This window comes from Colius striatus, chromosome 2 (assembly GCF_028858725.1).
Source record: "Colius striatus isolate bColStr4 chromosome 2, bColStr4.1.hap1, whole genome shotgun sequence".
In the NCBI taxonomy this organism is placed as follows: Eukaryota; Metazoa; Chordata; class Aves; order Coliiformes; family Coliidae; genus Colius; species Colius striatus.
In genome coordinates this window covers 93,918,266-93,940,401 of record NC_084760.1, presented here as the reverse complement: position 1 = coordinate 93,940,401, position 22,136 = coordinate 93,918,266, and the positions used below count along the sequence as shown (strand labels likewise).

The 22,136-nt window shown below is 40.4% G+C and overlaps 1 protein-coding gene across 1 annotated transcript in view; it reads right to left on the bottom strand.

The window, feature by feature from the left end:
* The window catches only part of XDH (xanthine dehydrogenase), a 49,959-nt gene that overhangs the window by 4,708 nt on the left and 23,115 nt on the right, over window positions 1-22,136 (bottom strand). The window contains exons 14-32 of the mRNA XM_061989640.1: window positions 21,669-21,778; window positions 17,927-18,111; window positions 17,238-17,412; window positions 16,695-16,784; window positions 15,867-16,036; window positions 14,156-14,279; window positions 13,625-13,744; window positions 11,721-11,817; window positions 9,697-9,821; window positions 8,813-8,946; window positions 7,276-7,363; window positions 6,576-6,662; window positions 5,445-5,636; window positions 4,846-4,991; window positions 4,240-4,321; window positions 3,578-3,673; window positions 2,725-2,853; window positions 1,778-1,852; window positions 898-950 (exon numbers count right to left, since the gene is read on the bottom strand). Of these exons, the coding sequence (XP_061845624.1) occupies window positions 898-950; window positions 1,778-1,852; window positions 2,725-2,853; window positions 3,578-3,673; window positions 4,240-4,321; window positions 4,846-4,991; window positions 5,445-5,636; window positions 6,576-6,662; window positions 7,276-7,363; window positions 8,813-8,946; window positions 9,697-9,821; window positions 11,721-11,817; window positions 13,625-13,744; window positions 14,156-14,279; window positions 15,867-16,036; window positions 16,695-16,784; window positions 17,238-17,412; window positions 17,927-18,111; window positions 21,669-21,778 (2,278 nt within the window). The remainder of the gene's footprint in view (window positions 1-897; window positions 951-1,777; window positions 1,853-2,724; window positions 2,854-3,577; window positions 3,674-4,239; window positions 4,322-4,845; window positions 4,992-5,444; window positions 5,637-6,575; window positions 6,663-7,275; window positions 7,364-8,812; window positions 8,947-9,696; window positions 9,822-11,720; window positions 11,818-13,624; window positions 13,745-14,155; window positions 14,280-15,866; window positions 16,037-16,694; window positions 16,785-17,237; window positions 17,413-17,926; window positions 18,112-21,668; window positions 21,779-22,136) is intronic.

Sequence of the window (22,136 nt, the reverse complement as noted above, 5' to 3'; positions counted from 1 at the left end):
CATCGCCACCAGTACAGCAGCAAATATTTTGCTTTTAGAGTGCAGTTGAATGTTTCTTAGAGGTCATTACATTTCAGAGCCTAATCAAGTTGAACCAGAAAGTGAATTAAGCTAAGAACTGATTCTAAGCACAGTTCATGGCAAACTCTGTACCTGTCTACTTAAACAGTGCATCTGAAAAGTTGTTTATTAAAATACTGACAGTCACTTGGTTAAGAGAAAAACGCATTTCAGAGATGGAACAGAAATGAGCTCATATTGTATTTTAGTCCTAAACGGGCTCTTCTCAGCTGTGTTTAGTTTTTTCATGTCAGCTCCTCTGCCTCAAAGATGATGGATCTCCGTTTTCCTCCAGCAGTCAAGCTGACTAAGAAAAGTGCCTCATTTCAGAACTGCACCGGATCCAGAAAGAGTTTAAAGTGGGAGAATGAAGTTGAAAACAGTGGTGTCTGCTCGTGCATATCACAACAGACAGGATACCACTGCAGCCAACTGCAGTCAGTAGCTTTGTCCTCAAGGACAACCCTTACCTCCTTTTGCCCTGCATGACGGGTCTAGTGCAACACTAAGTCACGAGGCTGACAAAGAGCAGAGTTCTAGGCAAAGCTCTGATTTCATTTATGCATTCTCAGACCTAGGTCAGCTAGAGTGAAGTTAAATCTGCTTCAGATTCAAATCTGAGCTTGGTCCCAAGAGCTGCACTCCATCAGGAACCAATTCTTCCCAGCCAGGAAAGTGTTAACCTCAGCTTTACACTTGTCTGTAGAGAAGGGAATGCAGCCCTAAGTTAAAGCAGTTGCAAGGGGACAGTGGCAGTAAATCCTCCCTGAATTTCCCTGGATGCAACCCATGCAATCAAGTAAGAGCTGTGTCTCTGCAGTATGAATATTCACTCACCTATAAAACCCAGTGGCTGACAGGCTGACACAGTTCTCATAGGCAGTTTTAATCTGGCAAATTGAACAAGAGTTTGAAAACAGTAATTGTCCAACCAGTCCCTGCAAAATATCTACCCCAAACATTTTTTCAGGAGAGCATGAACAGAAGGTGTCCAGTGACAGACAACTGTCATGCTACCCAGCACCAGCAGTGCCAAGGGAAACATCATGAGGCAGCTGCTTCTCCAAATAGCCCCATCAGCAGCTCCCAAGGGCAGAAGTTGCCCACTGGAATAGGGATAAGACTTGCTCGTGTTTGGCTTTCAGCTACAGGTTAGCCTTTCAGCCTCATAGACAAAGGTTAAACTGCCAGTCATCTTGGGTTCAGAAAGGCCAAGGGAAATCCTATCTTGACTTCCAAATCACAAAGTCAAAGCTCTTACAAAGAAGAGAAGAGCATGGATCTGAAAATGCTTGAGAGTCTTACAGCACACCCATCTCTACTATTGAGGGTACAGAGATATTGCAGTCCAAGAGCACTACAAGAGGTGGCTGGCAGCGCAACAAAAATTAATCTTTGTCACAGAACCACTTCACTACAAATCAGATTTCTTCCTGTACAAGACTGTATCCTGACTAGAAAAATAAGTGTAACCACTCAAGACTTCTATTTGGTCAAGTTCATCATAGGCAAGCTCCAGGAAATTTCAGTATTAAAGCGATGATGTTTTGAGGATGACCTCTTGCAAGTTTTGGTTACTTCTCTTGACAAATTTGTGTTTCACTGCCTTTGCTAGCGAGGTGCAGAAGGCCTGGAGGATATACATGCATATAAGGTTTGCCAATTAAAACAATCTCTGACAATGCCCATTGGTGTCCCGACATGACAAACAGCTTACCCAATTTTCCCAGGATCCTTTGGGATTAGACTGTTTGATCGGCTCAAGTCTTTTTAAGATAGTCTGACACGCATTCTACAAAGAGAGAGAAAAGCAATATTTTAAGACTTGAAAAATCAGCTTATAATATTAAGAGTCCTATATAAGAGTTTCAAAGAACCTTCTCTTTCAATCAATATTGCCTTTAGGACTTTGGCATATCATAAACAGGAACAAAGTTCACTAACAGATGTCTTGCTATACGGGAAGAAATGTTGACTGAAAAGGATTTTAAAGCAGACTGTCTGTGCTGACAGCAGAAAGGAATCCCAAATGTGGCGCACAACTTTACAGACCATAACACAAAATATCAGAAGCCTCCATTTATACAGTAACCTTATCTGAACCAAGTCACAGCAAGACATCTTCTCATATCTATCAAAATGATCCTATAACACTGAAAAAAACCACCATTCTTAACAAAAGTCAACCTACTCAGATAAGCTGTGCAGAGAATAAAAACAGCCTGATGACTTTACAAGTTATACTTCCTTTTTTCTTTAAACCTGAGAATGACCAGTACTAAACTCCTCTTTTCAATGGAGAAGCCCACATACCACCTTCCACTAATATCTGCAGTATAATATACTTATTCTAGATAAGGCCACATTAATTACTAATAAGATAGTTATTTAAATGTCTGCTTTGTTCTGTTCATTGTAATCATAACATTTCATATTAGAACTACAAAAGGACTGCAGGGGAGTTTCACCCAACTTGAAAATTGATCATTGATCACTGAACTCCACCAGCAGCTACTGCAGGTGACAAAGTTATGAGATAGTCTTAGCCTGGAATTGCCTTTTGATGGTTTTGTTTTTATTAAGCAATAGATAAGTACACATCAATTTCCATGTTCTGGAGTCTGAGGTTATAACCCACTAGTTTAAGTAACTGAGTTTCCGTACATGGACAGCCATTCCGTTGATGTCTGCGCTGACAGATGCAGCTGTTGGGGAAGTGTTTGGGACGGTGTTTGTGCTGGTCTCACTGATGTAAATTTTGGAGGTGGGGATTCCCAGTGACTTGCTAGCAACCTGCAGAGCAAAAGGTAAATAATTGGTAAGAAGCTCTTCTTATACATGAGCATTTTCATTTATTGCTTACACTGCTAGGATCCACAATGCAACCTCTATACTCTCCCATCCAAAGTTTCAGTTTTCTTTAAGACTCAGTTGATTTGGTGACTGAGAGCTAGTCAGAATATTGTTACATTTACCCTTCACAGACTGAATGTGTGTGAGCACATACATGTACAATTTTGCCACAATGACAGATGTTCACTATTGTGACACTAAGTTCTTCCCTCAACATTTTTAAGAATCAGAAGATAGAGCCCTATTATGAATTCGATTTCATTTCCCTGCCAAAGCAACGTTGCTCCCCTAGGTTTTTTTTAAGTATAAAGAGAGTAGCATATGTAGATAAATGTTTGCAATATGACTAATTTTTGTATAAAGTATATGCGAACTGTAGCTTTATGGGATGACAATACACCTTTGGAGAAGTTAGATGGTAAGCATAACTTTTATTATTTACATAATAAGAGTTAAGATGATGAAAAAATTTTCATTCTCATACTCAATTGTGATAATGCCTTGGAAATCCAGCACTGCTGCTGAAAAAATTAAGGGGAATTAGAATTTCTTACCCTATGTATGCACATAGAGGAAGTGTCAGGCTGTCCCAAGCAATACTATAAAGTGAGTGTAATTTTCCAGAAAAGATGTCTCATTTAGTTAAGCCCAAACTCATTATTACCTGAATCATTTTGGTGTGAAGCCCTTGACCCATCTCAGTCCCCCCATGTGTAAGTAACACAGAGCCATCTGTATACACATGGACCAGAGCTCCAGCCTACAAAAGGGAACATTAACCCAAGAGTCACCATAAATGAAATAGGGAAGCACTTAGCAGATTTTACTTATAAACTACAGAGAATTGGTTTGGAACTAGACCAGTGTTCAGTGTAATTAAAGCCATTAGTTCACACTTGAGGTGAGTTTGGTTTAGTCTCACCAACTCAGTAGAAGTTCCAATGGCATAACAAACCTCAGTCAGTATTTTCAGCTCAGAAAGCAGGAGAAGTAACCCAAACTTGCCCCTGTGAGAGACAGAAGAGACGCATCCTTCACCTGAACTTGCTAATAGCGCTGACAGTCTATCAAGGTGGGTCAAACACAGGAAGAGTCTTTCAACTATTGAGGAAGAGGGAATAATAACACAGTACCATGGAAACGCAGCTGCATTGTGCTGTTTTTTGGACAGTAGAAACTGGTAACTGTTGTGTTGCTCATTTTGGTCTGAAAAATGTGTGCTCTTCGTTAACTAATCTACTACTTCCCTGAAAAGCTCCGGTTTGATACAGAGGAGGCAGCATACGTCTAACTTCTCTACTGGAAAGATAAATGACACTTACAGACCTGGTTCAGAAATGGGACAGTGAAACTGATGCCAAATTTGGTAGGAATGATGCACATGCCTCTCTTCTTCCAGCGATTCTGCCTGAAAGGAAAAAGAGGTACAAATATACTCTCAAGGCTTTCATCATGACTCAAGACTATGCTTCCCTCCAACAGCTCAGGTAGCAAAGCTGAGAATAAATACCTGAAATACCTGGGGTTAACCAGAATTTTTTAATGAAAGATTGGCTTTGTTTATGGGTCCCAATAAGAAGAAATCCGAACTAAAGATGCTCCCCCAGGCTTATAGCAGCAATTGTCTGTTAACTATTATCTGTATATACAAGCCAACCAAAAAAAGACTATAAAGCAGTGGAAAGCCTATAACAAATTGCGAGTCCTAACTGGACTTTACAGATTCCTGCTCCTTTGCTACATTTCCTTTCCTGTCATGCTAGGTCTGTCTCCTCCCTTATTTAAGCTACCAGCTCACTGACAGGAAGAAATTTTTAGAAGTCACTCTGCAAATATAAGGTCTGACTTCATACCACTCCAGTTGTGAAGAGAACTTCAGAAGTTAGTAGGCAATGAGTGCACCCAGTAACGAGACAGCTGCAGAACACCTACTTGTTGAATTCTTCAATTAGTTTCTTCCTGGCATGATAGCTGGAGCTTGACAAACATTCATCCCAGCATCTTCGTAGAGTAAATCCCTCCAGCTTTTGGTTAAAATGAGTCAAGTCGCCTTCATGATAAAGATTGAGCTTCCTTACCTTACAAAAGAGACATATAAAGGACATGACAAGTTTAATGCTTCAGACTAGATCTTTCTAATGGAAGACACAAAAACATGTTGGTTCCTATTTTTTAATCCTATTCTCACTTTACAGAACAGTAGAATTAATGTACATATATCTGTTAATTGGAAAATGGGGACTAGGGCATTAAGGCTGGGAATTTTCAAGAGAGACTGGGACTGAAGCCCATTGTTAGTAAGATTAAGGTACCTAGTGACTTTAGACATTTTAAAAAACTTCTGTCTAAATCAGGTGTTACACATTTGAGGCTACTGAGGAAATTTACTATAATAGAAGAGAATGTTTGAGATCCTGCTTAGCAAAAATGAAGCAAAAGTTCTTATGCTGAATAATTTCCTGTGATTGTGCCCAGTTCTCAGAGTTTGTTCAAAAGCAGCACCATCCTGAAATGTGTCAGTGGATTGATACCTCCTCAGGTGGCAGGCCACACTTCCGAGCAATGTCGCTCATCCAGCACTCAGCAATCATCATTCCTTGGGGCCCTCCAAAGCCACGGAAGGCTGTGTTGGAAGGCAAGTTGGTCTTGCAAATGGTGCCCACGCTGCTGACATTGGGGATATTGTAGGCATTGTCCAAATGTAACAGGGCTCTGTCCATAACCTGATGAAGAAAAGAAATGGGAGTGAACACATTTTACATGAATCACGTCAGACTTCTCACTGGCTGCCAAAGCCAGTATGGAAAGCTCTGAAGCTAATTTACGACAACCAGCACTTTCTCTTGCATCCTGAGGTTCTGTAGGAAACATAGCTGGATGAGCACTGAGGTGCAGCCAGTACTCGCTCCCATTTGCAATGGGGTGTCAATTGATATCCTCCTGAAGGACAAGACAATAAGCACACATCTTTCTTGACACTTATGAACCTGTGACAGATTAAGCTTCAAAGTTTTTTGCTGGCTCACGGCTCATGCTGAGCCAAACTCCTGTTAAATACTATTATCCACCTGAGAGAACCAGATTCTTCATCGTAGTGAGTAATCTGTTACTGAAAGGGAGCTAGAATAAGGATGACTGACACTAGGCTATTGGATTGGTCACTTACATGACAGCAGGGGAGAGGTTTTTACACCTTCGCACCAAAATTCTTGGAGACGAGCTCAGAACTCACGTCCATTCTCGTCCTGAGTGCTTGCAAACACAACACTAGCTTTAGCCAGTCCTTAACAAGCTTGATAGGTGCTCTGCCTTGATTAGCCTATTTACTTGAATGTTTCTTATTCCAAGGAAATAGCTTTCCCTAAAGCTGGGGAACTATCAGTCATCTTGTGTTGAGCAACAAGTTTGCCATCACAGCCCTCTGTAATGCATAGAAGCATTCTTGACCTTTTTGCCTAATCTAAGTTATTACAGCATCAATAAGTATTATGTGGCACATGCCAAGGCAGATCAGTTGGCTCAGACAGCAGTTGTATAGGCTCCAAAAACCCATCAAGGTCTGTTTTCGGACATGTCAGAGACTAGGATGCGCAAACAATGCTGTAGACACCAACTCTCTGAAGTCAAAGGTTGCACAGGGAAATATCTTCCACTTTACTTACACCATAAGAGAGATCTACAGAGTTGCCCCCATTGGCGTAGTATGACACTTCCAGACTCTTGACTTTCCCATTCTTCATGAAACCAACCTGTCAAGAGAGTTTCCTCAAGAATCAGTTTTCTACAAAACGTTCTGCTTCATGTTACCCTCCAAAAACTGAATGGACTTCACACAGGCAAAAGGCTGACTGTCCTCTGCTGCAGCATAGGACAAACACAGGCAGCAACTGAGGAAGCTTCCCAGTAAACAGTCTGTGTATGCATCTTGATCTTGCCCCAGAGACTCTTCTAAAATAAGTGTTGGCTACTTGTCACTGCCACACCTTAACAGGTTTTTGCTTTGAAAAGTAGAAGTGGTTGGATAGGGATTGAAGAGGAGAGGAAGTTAACAATGCAAGCACATAGTATGGTATGTGTACAGATGGGGAGTAGCTAAGAGCAATGTGATTGGCAGCAGGGGTAAAGTCTTAGTTGAAAGAAAGAGGGAAGAATTTATGCTGAGGTCACAAGAAGGGTACCATCTGAGCCAAAAGAACTTCTGCAGGACATCAACAGGAAAAATGTTACAACCCAGCTGACCTGATCCATTTGCAGTAGGCGAGATCAGCAGTGAAATAACCAGAGCAGCAACTTTTCCAGAGTCACTGATGTTTCAGGTGAAAACAAGAAGACAACATGCATTCATCTCATATGTATGCATACCTTGTACCTCCCCAGGAAGGGATGTCTCCCACCACTTATCAGCATGTCCTCATCCCGATCCAGCATGCACCTTACTGGACGGCCAGCTCTGTTAAAGAATACATTTATCAGCCAAAGCCTGAAATGCACAACACAGTCCCTCTAGAACAAGCTCTTCATTTTGGCAAGCACTGTCTTTCCAGAGTGGCAATGGGGAGCTGGAGGTAAACAGCCTGGTTTATGTCTCTTCCTCTTAAGAAAATGTCATGATTGAGTAAAACCTCCCACTAGAAAATTCTAAAAAATCTTAGAAGTTGAGACTTGATTGTGAAAACTCTTGTGAAGGCTCTTATATTAATAAGAAGGATAGTTTCAAATAGAGACAGACACTAATGACTGGGCAACCATTGTTTTCCAGACTATTTCTCAGCTCACCCTCTTTGCTTTGCATGATAGAATGTCATATGAATTATATAATATTGCTGAGGACTAAGTAGCTTTCATTTTGATCTTGTTTTCTATTTGCTTATTTATTATCCAAGGAGGAAAACAAGGGAGAGAGGAGGAGTTAGTCTTCATTTTCTAACAATTCTGACTTCCCAGTGCCTCTCATTAGCTCGTACAAATATCTAGGGAATGCCATAGATGATATTTCATAACCAGATAAAAAACAGTGATTTGTCTGTCAGAGATAAAGGAAGGAAAAAAATGCATGTGTATTACTGATTAGATAAAGCGGGTGGTTTGCTCAGCACAGGGAAAATAAAGCTAGTTTAAGTACAGTAGATTCATTTTGGCTGTGTTCTTCCAAAGATATTTTATCAAATTGCTGATGTGTTACAAGATCCATCCAGCATTGCCAGAAGAGTGGATCCTCACCTACAAGGGCAGCCTTGGGAAAAGCAGTGTTACAGGCAATGCACAAATACCACCTCAGAGGCCATGTCCCCTCACAACCACAGAAACTTGCACATATCAAAACTGCAATAACCAGAAGCACCTCTCCAATCTATGCTTCACAAATGGTTGCAGTTCAGGTTCACTCCCTGAACTTTTAGGGGTCTGAAAAGTATGTATTTCTGTTCAGTGGCCTGCCATGCTTCCTAAGGAAAAGTCCAAAAAGAGTTTGCAGAAAAGCAGAGAAAGAGCAGTGCAGGGCTGATGTAGCAGAGCTTTGAGAGATGAGGAGACTTTTATACGTCTCTTACACAAAAGCATGGCTAGTGTTGGATTTTGAAAGGGTTTGGGGTGAAGGGGAGAGGCAGATAATTTAAGATACAAGAGTCTTCAGAGATCACCAAAGGACCAGCACAGTAAAGGGGTTCTCCCCCTTTCCTATTAAAAGATGACATTCGTGCATAAGCTTAGGCCTTCAGAGCAGGTCTAATTCCTCCTTCCCATTAGACACTTACTTTGAGAAATCCCAGGCTTGCTATAAGCTGTACAGTAACAATACATGAAGAGTTTTGAAAGTGCTTTGGTGCAAATGGTACTTCAGAAAGAGGCAGGTTGGGATGGATTGGAAGGAAAAAGGCCTGTCCCCCACATCCAGACTTACTTGAAGGCTGCAACAGCCACTGCAGTTGTCAAAATAGTATTCCTAGTTTCTTTTCCTCCAAATCCTCCTCCCAGTCTTTTCACTCGAACCACAATCCGATTTGAAGGGACTCCCAATGCATTAGCAGCAAACTCCTACAGGAAAACAGAAGAGCAGAACGTGTACAGAGCTGAGCTGTTGTTAAGGACTAGATACCAACACAATGCTTTTCTGCAACCATTGCAACAGTGCAAATACTCTGTTATGTTGCAGGTCTTATTGGTCCTGCAACTGAATTTGATGCAATTGGAGTCAATAAACTCAGTACTTCAGAGATGAAGTGGGAAGGCTCACAGTGCTTCAGCAAACAGCACTAGATTCAGGTAGAGATTGATGCGAGATGAGGTTATGAAGACATAGGTCTCTTTTAGCACAGGGTCTGATGTTCATACCACTCTCTTCATTCTACTCACTCTATTATGAGCCCCTTGGATGGTCTTGGTGAGTCAGTAAACAGGTCAAAGATACCCCATAGTCCCAGTAGCCTATCTTACAAGATGGCAGAGTTGGTGTACATAGTGTTTACACTAATTCCCTTTCTTACATGTCATTCAACAATCATGCCTACTGATCAGCTGGCACCCTCTCCAGAAAAGGTTAAGCATGTAATCCCTGGTGACAAAGATGTGCTGCCAGCAGAAACATCTCTGTCACTGGGAAGCAGATTCAAGACACCAGTGGGAAGGATATGCACTTTGCACGCTGTACACAACTCTAGGACTATGTGGTCTTTTTAGTCAAGACAAGATAGGACCAACTGTAAAAAAAAAACAACCCAGGAACATTTATCTAGTCTGAAACTGAGAAACAAATGTCTTTTAGGTAGCAGGTCAAGGAGACAGTACCTGTGTCTTTGTTAGGTTTTGGGTTGACACAAAGAGTTCCATCTCACCATCTTCCCCCTTTGGTACAGCCACAGTAGAGTGTGTTTCCAAATAGAAATGCTCCTGCCCACCAAGGTACATCTCTCCTGGAAAATGGAAAGAAATGTCCCAAAGATAGAGTGTCTGTGGTGTTATAAAGTGTGTCCTGTCATGCATTACCTGCAAGCTATTGCCATTTTGACGTGTGTTAATGGAAAACCCTTTGCACTGCCCAGCATTGGATGTCCCTAGCTCTAAAATTAGTGCTTCTGGTTCTGCTTTAAAAAAACAAACAAAATGAAAAGAAAAACAGCCATTCTCCCCTCTCGCTTCTACAAAATCTCCAGTGCAACACAAGTGGCTGACATTTCAAAACTAAGCCCGTACACCATGCCATTGACACAGCATCCCTTGAGATGCAGTCTTTGGTGCGTTTCAGACTGCCCTGATAACACCAATGAGATGGAGGATAAAAATAAATCAAGTACAGACTAGATGAGCAGATCAAATACAGACTTTGAAGCAGGGAAACAAAAACAGAAATCCAAAATGCCTTTAAAAGATCTAACTGGAAATCAACTCCCTGCCACTGCATGAGGTGCTCTCCCAGGACATCTTACCTGGCAGTGATGAAGGTACAATTTCCATTCATGCTAAATACTATTAAATGGCAGAATCATCTGCCTTTCTAAGTCATGTCCCTGGTCTATTTGGCTACCATGAAAAATGATATTCAGAGCAGTTCTCAACATCCCGTTCCTCTCTTCCTTTATTGAGTTTGGCAAAAACAAAAGAGCTGCCTTCGTTAAGTGAGAAATACACATTTGCATGAGACGATGCCTATTCTGATATGTAGCAACGGCCTTTCTCTTGTCTCCTGGAAAGGATTCGTCTTGCCTTCACATAGTATTGCAGCCTTTTAAATAGCCTGTTCTTCTAGGTCATTTCTGCCTTGTCTGGCACAGTGTTTTCATTTTGCATAGTACAGTAGATTATAAGAAACAGTTAACAACAGCTTATGACACTTTTGATGTGCCATCACCAATCACCAACTGCAGAGGGAAGACTCACCGAAACAGAACAAATAACAGACCTGGAAAAGGGTGTTTCAGTTAAATAATTCTTCACTTCTCCCATGAGGAGATAAGGGAGACATGCTTCTCCGTGATCTTTGGGAATAATCCCTTCATACTAGGCTTTGTGTCTGTAACTGATTTAACTTCCCTCTCAGGTCTGTAAAAGGGATATAACTCCCTCTTATCGATTAAGAGTTCTCCAAAAGGTCTGATGTTTGAGATTCTTCCTCTCAGGAGCTATCGCTTGGTGGTATTTACACCAAGCCACAACATGGGCCTGAAGCATTCCTGTTGACAGGTCTGGCAGTTTCACCTCCAATTCATAGAGGTTTTAAGCAGTTGTTGATAATTGTTATGTGTACCCATGTCTCCACAACTTGCTTGGCAAACTCCAACTGAATGAAACTAAGCACACCAAAGAAGCCATCCTCAGAGACAGACCAAAGATCATTGTTGAGAAAGTGTTACAGGGGCTGCACCATGTTCTTCATGATGCCTACAGCCACCAGTGCTCAGATGCATGTACGTCCCATTTCCATACAACACGGTGGTATACCAAGTTAAAGGATATTGACTATCTGTAAGACTCAGACCAGACTATGTCTGTGCATGGAAAAGCTCCTATATGGATACATTTCAAGAAAAAGATCATTTTGTAGAATATTTGCTTGAGAAAAAATGTGTCCTTACATTAGAAGAGAACATTTATAGGGGCATAAATAAGAGCATCCAAGTCTGTTTGAAACTGGAATAAAATCTTTCACAAGCTGTTTGTATGTAAATAGCTAGTCAAAACTTAATATTAAATAATTCAGCCCCGCAAGCCTTACTTTCATGAGTTCAGTTCATATGCATAAAACGGTGTTTGATAGCTTGACTTAGTTTCACACAAACTATCCTATTTTGAAAAGTATTAATGCTTACTCTCACCTTTCAAAATGTGATCAGATTCTTCAAAGCCTTTCTTCACATCTCCCTTATTTATCCTTTTTATAGGCTTAAGAAAAGATTGTTTCTCAATAGCTTCCTAGGAAACACAATGACACAATAAAATTTTTGTGGAAGCAGAGCAAATCAAAGCTTCCTCTGACTGAAGAAGAAATACCCAACATAAATAGAACAAGAACTTATCAGACAGTAATTATGGCAATAGCCAAGTGGCTAGACTTAAAGTAGTACAAAACAATTTTTGGGAACACAGCAATTTCACAAGAAACACCACAATTGAACAATCTTAGATTGCTCCTTGTTAACTGTTTTACATTATAGACTCAGAACCTCAAGGTCTGTTGTTGTAGCTGTGCAAGTAATAGTCATTCAAAGACATAGAGAATCTAGGCAATGCACATGCAGAGACATACACAGGCAACATAGTACAACCAACACAGTAGACTCAAAGCCACCCTTCCTGTGCTAGCTACTTCCTTATATGCTGCTTCTGCCCATGTGATCACCCAGGGCCCTATCGATTAACTTGCAGCACCTGCTTCTGATAATTGGAAGTAGCTTGCCAGCTGCATTAACGTGTTCCTACCATCTTTATTCAACCTGGCTGGTCCACGCCACATTTGTGCCTACAGTATGTCACTACCAGATCTATAACTTAGAACTTGCATTAACTGTAGTGTGCAGTCTAGAACATTGGGAAAAAAAAGAAAAAGAAAGAAAAATGAAAAAAGATGGAGAAAAAGAGGTCTCTCAGATGGGATGAGAACTTCTGTAGAAATATTTCACTTCTGAGCTAATATATAATAATATTTCTTTGAGATGTTTTACAAACACATTTCACTTTTGCTAAAACTGAAGCTTTCCATAATGAAAAAAAAAACCCAAACCAAACAGTAACAACAAAAAAATCGGAACATATTTGGTCCATATCTATCTTCCATGGTTTAATAAATAACTAGAAGCCTAAGAAAAGTTCTCACATGTTGTTTGTGAAACTACAAATCGCATAATAAATCAAAACCTCTCTCCAGAGATTACAGTACCAATGTGTCTACTAGGCAATGCACAGACTCTTGGTACTTGCATTAATACAATTCACTTTAAAAAACACATGATATGAAATACTGAGCATTACAAAAATTAATTAGAACTCCACGGTTCTAATTTCTCCCCAGGAAGAACCACTTCATACTTTTTTTTATTTTGGTCATTTCTATATGTGACTGCTGTGTTAGGCATTATCATTTGCTTTTACTCTCATATAAGGAAATCTCGTAAACACGCATTCTAGCTAAAAAAAAAAACCACATGAAAGCCTTTGGGGAAGCTTTGGGGAAAGCTGCTTAAGGGCTATGTCCACGCAGTCTGTGGAAATGTCTGCAGTGGAGCGTGAACTCTGGAAAATTAATTTCATCAGCTTAGAAACTAGACCAGCAGTCTGCAGAAATTGCAGAGAAGCGATGCAGTGACAGAGCTAGAAGAGATGTTTTCACACCCTGTTATTGAGTGTTAAAAATCACAAAATGAAGCATGAATGAATACCAATGAAGCCAGCAGATTCATATCAGAGAATACTGAAAGAAAGCACCTACCTGTGGGTAAGAATGTACCTTGCAGTAACCTTGTTAATCTAAATCAAAAATTGTGCTGAGCACATCTACCATAGTTTGGTTTGTCTGGCTTAGCTTTAAATAACACAAAAGAAGTTTGATGAGGTGCGTCCTCTTTATATTTAAATATAGAAATATTTTTTCCTATCCATATCCTGCTGCACCCTCAAAGACTAACAAAGCATGTGGCTAAATAAGCACAGGTATAAGAACAGAAGTTAACTAGACATCAAGGAGTGCCCAGCTAACTGCAGAAGCAGATCTGAGACATCTTACCTGAATTGTGACAATAGGTTTGAGCTCTTCATACTTAATCTTCACAGATTTAGCTGCTCTTCTGGAATGTTCTTGTGTGTCTGCAAGAACTGCACCGATGATATGACCAACACAAGTGACCTACAGGCAAGATTAGGGCCCACCATCATTTGCTGTGTATATATGCAGTAAATGATAATTTAATTAACTCATGATAATTCTCTTCATCTAGTCCTTTTGTGCAGTCTTTTGTCTGTTCAGGCCTGTTCTATTTAAAACCAGTCAAAGGAAAATGATCACAAACATCTTTGGACAGTAATCAAGCGAGTGAGCCTGTCTCAGTGGCCTGCAGCTTAGAGGAAAGTAGTACAAATAACACATGAGATGGGCATGGGGTGAAGGGACTCCGGCCTTCTTGAATTTGGCTCCAAGATTTCTGTTGACTTCTAGTTCAGATTTATCCCTCTATAAGGTAGAGGACTTCACTGGACAATATGAGAAATCTTATCTCCTGGGCAGTGTGACTGAAAAAGGCTATTTTTAACCACATACCACATCCTCAGCAAAGACAGTCTCATCATTAGCGATGCCAGTGATGTTACTACCAGGAACATCCTTGGCGGAGACAAAACACACAAACCCAGGAACGTTCTGAGCTTCAGATGCATCTACAGAACTGAAGAAAGGAAGGAGGAGAGGTGGTGTTATTATTTCTCATTTATCTTTTTATCAGTGCTTATGAGACAATACATTTTCAGGCCTGATTCCCTGAAGTCTGGCTGTGCAAAAGAGAAGTTTGTTACCTGAATATCATGTGAGACAAAGGCAGAAAGGGCAACAAATTAGACTAAAATAATTTGGGATCTACATGATAATCTAAATCCTGACTGTGAGTCTGATCACTGGTCTGCTTCTTTGGACTATATTGCATCATACATCTTTTCCCTAAGACATATCATCACATGTATTAAAGATGCCATGACACCCTACAATAAAGACAGGTTGGTGTTAGTGCTGATGTGTCTCCACTGTCTTCTTAGCTGCCATGATTCTGTGAAGGCAAGATCGCTCTCTGTCCATTGATAATCACAGAATTTTACTGCAGACATGTAATCTGCTGTGGGTTCACCTCTAGAGAAAAATGTGGCTGTGAGGTAAGGATAAGTTGTTGAGTATCAGTGACAAGGAAGTTGTAAGGTATTTTAAAGGATGCAAAAGAAATTATGCCATCAGAGTCAAAAAGGCTTCGTGAAAGGCTTTCTTTGGTAATCAACAAAAGAGGCATCTAACCAAAATTCTTATCTGCGTCAATCATATACAGATTTAAAACTAAGAGACAAGCAGGACAGAAAATAACTAGAAAATTTCAGTATAATTTAGTTTTTATACAGAGCAGTGCATAAAAAATGTATTACAAAAGACTTTCAAGTTCCTTTTGCAATATTGTGTACATTGGCTTTCTCTACATGGGAACTGTTGTGAATAGAAAAGCTATGGCTTTGTTCCTGCTAACTGGAATGATTTATTGTCTTCTGTAAATTGCTGCATTTTTTTCAGCATGCTTGTTTAGATTCCTGAAGCTCTGATACAAACTGTGCCTGAAAGTAGCTATTTATGCATCCCAGTGAGCTACAGAGTATTTTTAAAAGCCATTAAATGTATAAACTAACTTTCTCACTCTTCAACAGCAGGAACTGAAGACAATGCTACTTTTGTTTGGAAAGTTCACTTTCCAGTGCTTCTGCAGTAATGCTTCAAAAACAAACTCTTGACAATTTCTTTTAGTTTAGAAATACAGATGGTAGTCAAAATCTGACTTGAGTGAAGTGGAAGTTTTCAGAGCCAATATTTTGACTGCCAAAATCACAGGCTGAGCTGCTTCTGTCAGTTGATGAAATATTCTGCTATTTCCTCTGCAGAACAATATAGGCTTGCAGCTTGAAATGTGAGTGCACAATGCAAACGCAACAGAACATGGACAGCAGCCTCTAGAAAATACTGCATATGGTGGTCACTGGCACAAGGCTGAGGGCTTTGTGCTTTAGCAAAGCTCCAAGATTGGTGTTAATTTTCTCATACTCCCACCAATGCAGATTTGCAAGGCAAATCACACATGGCTCACCTTCACGTGACAATGTACAATGAACTGGAGTTGCCAGTAATGCAAAAAAACTTTTATCACCTACAACTTGACAGGTCAATGTTTTCTAAGCCACCAGGCACCTGATACTTCCAACATCTGAAACTCAGAAGCAACACTTACAGGATCTTAGCATGGGCTTTGGTGCTGGTCACCAGTGTTAGGTACAGCTCATTCTCATAGTGAGGGATGTCATCGCAGTAAACAGCTTCTCCACATGCTTGTTTGGCTGCTGAAACGTGCATCAAAGGCCGGCCCACCATATCTTCAACTGCCTGCCCCCTGGGCACTTCCTGGAATAAAACACATGACTGACTGCTCCTGCTTAGATTGCAGGTGAGAGAAGCATGGACGGGACAGTCAAAGGCACGGTGAGACATTCTAGTGAGATGCGGAACGGGATGGAGGCTCAGTGCTGTGGGAAAGGAAGGTAACCAAGACAGAGTGGCTACACAGAGGGGGCTGAGGAGAATGAAGTGAAAGGGATTTGAGTTTTGAAACTGCTATGGAAGACAAGGGTTTGATGCGACAGCTTGCATAAAAGGTTCAAGTTCTGAAGCTAACTTCCCCTCTCAAAGCTGCAAATAATATGTTATTAACAGAGAAAGAAGATAAATCCTGAATCTGAAGCCTGAGAGATGCGAAGAAAGGCAGGCTGTAACTGGGGAAAGCAAAAAGGCAATTTCAGTTTGGATATGGAACTGGCTGCAGGAAGAAAGTGCTGCCTACAGCAATTTTTATGAAGCTGTGCATGTAGGAATAGTCTTAGGTGATGACAGGAAAGAATATTGCATCCTAAAGCAAGGAAGGGATCAAGACCCTAATACAAGCCTCAGGAATGGCATTATATCAGTTCATGTATTGCCCATACTCGGGGAAATAACAAGGCAAGAAGCATAGTTTGAGGTATGGCAAATCCCAGATCCACATCAAGCAGACACTGCTACTTACTTGGAAAAGCTGAGCATTTGCAATGGGATCTTTGTGAAACTGCTCTGTAGCACTCATGTAGTTCGAGGAGATGGGCTCGCACAGATTGTTCTGCCAGAAACGCATTAAAGAACAGTCATTTTCCCTACCACTCTCTTTTTCACATTCCCCAGTAGCCCAGGACATTTTCCATCCTCCAGTGAACATAATTCCTCTTTTACTGGGTGAGAGGCAAACAGGGCTCATCCTCTATGCAAAGAATGGCCAGAGGCATGAAAACAGTTGTAATGCAATGAAGGGGAGAAGTTCACAGGAATCTTCCTGTGAACCCACAGATAAGCATCCTTTCCCAGTAAGGTAGGGATGCCACAAGGAAGCGAGTGCGAAGACACACCAGTAACTTCCATGCAGGTAATGAGAAGAGTAGTTCTGGCAGCTGTTGCCACATGGAGTTTGTTATCAGGCATGACTCGTCTTGAATGTGAGTTCTCGCCATGCCTTTCCCATCAAAACAGCAAGTAAAGATCTTCCTTCCCCAAATCTACCTTCCTTAGCAGCACTCACAGTGCCATTGTGATTCTTGCTCAGTTTCTGAAGGACTGTCAGGTAGAACTTGAAGAAGAAGCTGAGCGTGAGCGTGCGTCGGAAATCCACCATCCCACCAGGAGCGGAAGGAGACAGATCCATCTCACCTGCCAGTAAGCGGCAGGCATCTTGCAGCAGCTTCTCATTCCAGTCTCTGCAAGGGAACAAAAGTAACACAGAGACCTTGCTCAGACCTAAATATCACTGAGGCAGACTAACTCATCTGACATGGCAGCCTCATGAGCTCTTAAGCAACGATCACTTGATCTGTCTCTGTTTATAGTATACATGTCAGCCTTGCTCTCATCTTGAGCTCATGTCATCTTTTCTAAAGAAGTGGCAAAGCTGTTAAATGATAAGAGCACAGATTTCTCAATCCAGTTTGAAAGAAAACCAGTTTTGTAGGTCATGCTCATATCTAGTTTCTGCCTACTTTAATAGATCAGTGAATTTAGCAAGGAAATGGCTCTCTATGGATCTTTGAGGGTAAGGACTGCTGAAGGAAGCAAGGCATCACACAAAACACAGACTGCTGCAGAAGCATAGCTACATTTCTTCTCCTTTCTCCTTCTGTGTACTGTCAGAAGAGATCTAGGGTATTTAAACTGCTCTTGTAAAAATGAGCACTATTCCATTAGACAGCCTTTCTATCACAGAAAAACTCTTACCTGCCAGTGAGCTCCTGGCAAGTTTTTAGTGCCAGGACAGTTGTAGGAGCCATTCCTCCATAGCTTAGTTTTATCTCCTTCACTTGACTAGTACCATCCTGGAAGAGGACTCTCATCCCACAGGTCACAATAGCAATGTCATCCTCCCGACGGGAAGCCTGCTTGAAGGCTGAGAAGTATTCACCCTAGAAGACACAAAAATATTTCTTTATTGTTCTCCCTGGCATGTTTTGGAGTATAAAAATGGACAATCTGTTAATCTATCTCTACATGGATAAGATTCCAGGGAACTGTGTCTGGTTGATTCATCTTGCAGGGCCAAGCAGGATATATTTGTTCAGGCAGCACTGTGTGTTTTCACATGATTCAACAATTAATTCTAATGTATTAGACCAGCAGTTATTAGCCAACCTAGGACTGTGTGGGGAAGATCTGCTTTTACCTGCCACATCTTTTCCAAATCTTGACAGGAATAATCATGATAGATTTTTAATACATAAACAAGCTTACAGTTCCTCAGTAAGAGGAAGAATTTAAATCAATAATCACAAAGGTCTCAGTTCTAGACTAAACCAAAATAATTAATATAAGACAATTTCGATCTGTTAGTGCAGATACAAATCTCAGTAACTATCCTGAAACCTCTACTGGTCTCCACAGAGTGACGAAATTCTTTTTAATGCACCAGCAACTGTAACTCACAAAACTCAGCAGCTCTCCTATGAAGAGTGGCAGTAAATATGAGATTAACATTCCACCAGTATACACCGAGTGACAGTGTCACCCTGGAAAGAGTTTTCCCCTTGCCTGTCTTGCGGATTATGCCAAATTGCTATTCAGGCATCCTGCAGAGTAAGAGAGGAAACAGACCTGATGTCTTTGCATGGTCCTTCTGGAGAGTTTTCTGCCAAGTTCCTTCTCTAAATGCTTAGCCAAATGACTCTGTGCAGCACATCAGTCTGTTCTGTTAATTATGTGTAATCAGAAGTAGACAGCAATTCTTTCATTGTTGTGAAAAACAATTTCTCTGTTGTTGACGATGAGCACAGTTTCACAAGAGGCTCCTTTTGTACATATAGAACTTGTTACTGGAGATGTAACTGAAGGGTGTTTCATTTCCTGAATTCAAGTAATTAGTGGGCAGCTAGCAGATAATAGAAGAGCATCAATAGCATCCTCACTGCCATTCTGCTTGTTAAATCAATTAGTTTTCAAAGAAGAGGAAAAGCAGCCTCTTCTCTTATTGCCTACTTCAGAGAAGATTTCCCACAACATGAATGCAATAAAAAGGCAATTATTTGCCTTTACTTCTCACACGACACCTCAGTTTTCTTGGTACAGAGTCCTGCACAGAGAAAAGGCCCTTGCTCTTTTTCCTCACTAGGAGTGCAGGTATGGTAACTATCACATCAGCAGCCCTTGTCTGCCCTACCTCTTAGTCAAACAACAAGGCATGTCCTCTCTAAATTATCACAGTGAAAGTTTCTAGGTGTTAGCTATTCTCATAGGAAAATCAAGAAACCCTTAAGTGTTGCATTTTAGAGACCTGGATTAATCTCCCCTCTCCCTTTCTGGACAACATGCAAGGCTAAGTAGGAGCACATTAAGAAATCCATAGGCTCTAAAAAAAATTATAAGCAATATTCACAACTACAAGAACATTGTTTCCATGTCATTCCACCACTGTGGAATATAGAGATCAATAATGGATGAAGGTTGGAAGGTACTAATTAAAAGGATGAAATAAGGCTCCATGACCACATTCTGTCTCTTCAAGCACAGCAAAAATTGTCATACTATGAGCCTCTGATGGCAATACTGAGCAAACAGTGGGAGACAAATATACATTTTGTTGTCAGGCTTTTTCTATTTGAAAAGCAGTAAATGTCTATGTGAAGCAGAATACTATTATCATTAAAATTAAGTAACTGTGACAAATGTGATAAAGATGTATGCAAGGGAAAGAACATGAGAAAGTGATGGTCGCTAAATGAGTATAATGTAAGTGGTACATTATGTTTGGCAACATTATCTGGAACACAAGGAACATTTTTATAGTCCAGAAGAGAAAAATGGTTGTTAAAGAAAGGATATGTCCTGTTCCAGGAATGCCTTGTTACATACAAAAAGCTAAGCAGTTTTCTTTTCTAGAATCTGTTTATATTTTATCTTTAATCCAGTGATCTGTTTCCTTTTCTAAATACTGTCTTTGCTCAGCTGCAATCCCCTTATGAGTATGGACTCAAAAATCTTTGTTCCATGAGTATCTTACATATCTGACTCAGAAATTATCAGGAGAAGAAGGTGTTACCACCTCTCACTTAACAGCCTCTCTGTAATAAAGCCTACCCCTGAACATAGTCCCACTACAGTAACACTGAATTGAGGAAAATGATAAATTTCTCTAGTCTAATTCTTTCTGTTGTCAGGCCAGTCTTACCCTTGGTGTGGCAAGTCACATCAATGTAAGTGGTAATATCAATTTTTAACAAACATAAACCAAAAAAAAATCAATACAGCTGTGTGCTGACAGTCCTGCTTCCAGTTGTAAGAAAATCACAGACTTTGCCTGCCACATACCATCAGCTTCAGACATCCTCTGAAGAACTTTAGTCTCCTTGACTTTGTATTTGAGAGCAAAGATCAGCCAAGAAACCATGAAGTAGAGAGTTCAAAAGTTGTTTTAGTTTTTCAGATCAATGAGCTGCATATAACCTAGAGACAAAACCATTGCCCTCCTGGTAAACATTTGTTTGTTTTGTGAAATTGCCATGTGAACTGTTGTGTGGATGGAGGAATATGGTGTTTTCTGTTAACTAACTCAAGTGTGTTTCTCATTTCTGGCAAAAAGCAATGCTTCCTGGAGTTATCACAAAACCAAAGAAGAATCTCTCAGAAATAGATGGAAAAACACCACAAATAAAATAGATGTGTTCCTTTAGTAGGCAGATACAAAAATTAAGCCGATAGGCAAAGGATTTATTGGTTCTAACCCATAATACAATGGCATTTTAAGTAAATTGTGTTTTTTCCATTTATATAGAAAACATGTCACTATACTATGAATTGTTGTATCTTACAACCTGTAGCAGCCTCAAGCCCCAAAAAGGTAAATACTTTCACAGCCATAAAATTACAGTCTGATGTTCTCATCTCTAAAGGCAAAAAATCTCTGAATCAATTATGGTTAATGCTGCTACAGAAGTGTTCATTGTTCTATTAAAAGGAAGTTTTGCAGGCTCATTTGAAGGTGCAAGTCCACCCTGCCAAAACAATCAGCCCTTGTAGCTTCTCTCTTGCAAGGCAAGGATACAGTAGCTGAACTTCACTCTTCCCTGTACACACTTTTTTCCCCATTTCAGTTCACAGAAATGAAGGAGGAACCTTCACTTTACTTCAAGAACTGGTAGCATCTTTGCTTTACTGTTTTACAAACAGAACTTAGACCTCTGGAAACATCACCTGGTCACCTTTCATCATTACTGAATACACTCAAAAAGTTCCAGGCAATAAAGTGAAATTTATATTTCTTGCACTAGAAAACTTTATCACAGAACCCAGTTCCCCTTTCTTGTCAAAAAGGAGGATGTTGCTAGATTTTCACCAAGTAATTTACTTGCTTCCTTGGGACTACATAAACATTTGGAGGTCAGTCTCCAAGAACATACCTAACATTGAAAATAACACGCAAATAACATCATTTCAGCTCCATGGACTTTGAAGTATTTTCCTACAAGCCTACCTTCTTGCTGTAGGGTATTTCAACAGAGAGAAGTATTTCTTCAGGCTTAACTATTGTCTTTCTGTATCCAGTGAAAAACTTCTCATCCATTGTGATAGTCCTTTTGCCCTCTGTGGAGCAAGGAGAGAGCAAAAGCAGACAAATTAATAACTTGGATGGAAGATGGCAATAGCACATGTGAAAGAGCCTTCACCCTACACAAATCACTCTTCATATGATACCAGTTTTTCTTTTTCCACTCTGTTTTACGAAATCAGGTAGGATTTTCTCAGATTTGCTTTGGTCTTTATGGAATCTATGACAGCTTCTGCCTACACATGAAGTTTTATTTGCACAGGAAATTATCAAAGACACTTCTCTCCTTCTTCATCTAATTACAGCTGAGCATCCAGGTAAATCAGTTTCCAGCATCTCAATGTTATTCCCTCTTTTCACTTTCCTTAGCCTACACACAGATCAGTAGGAAAG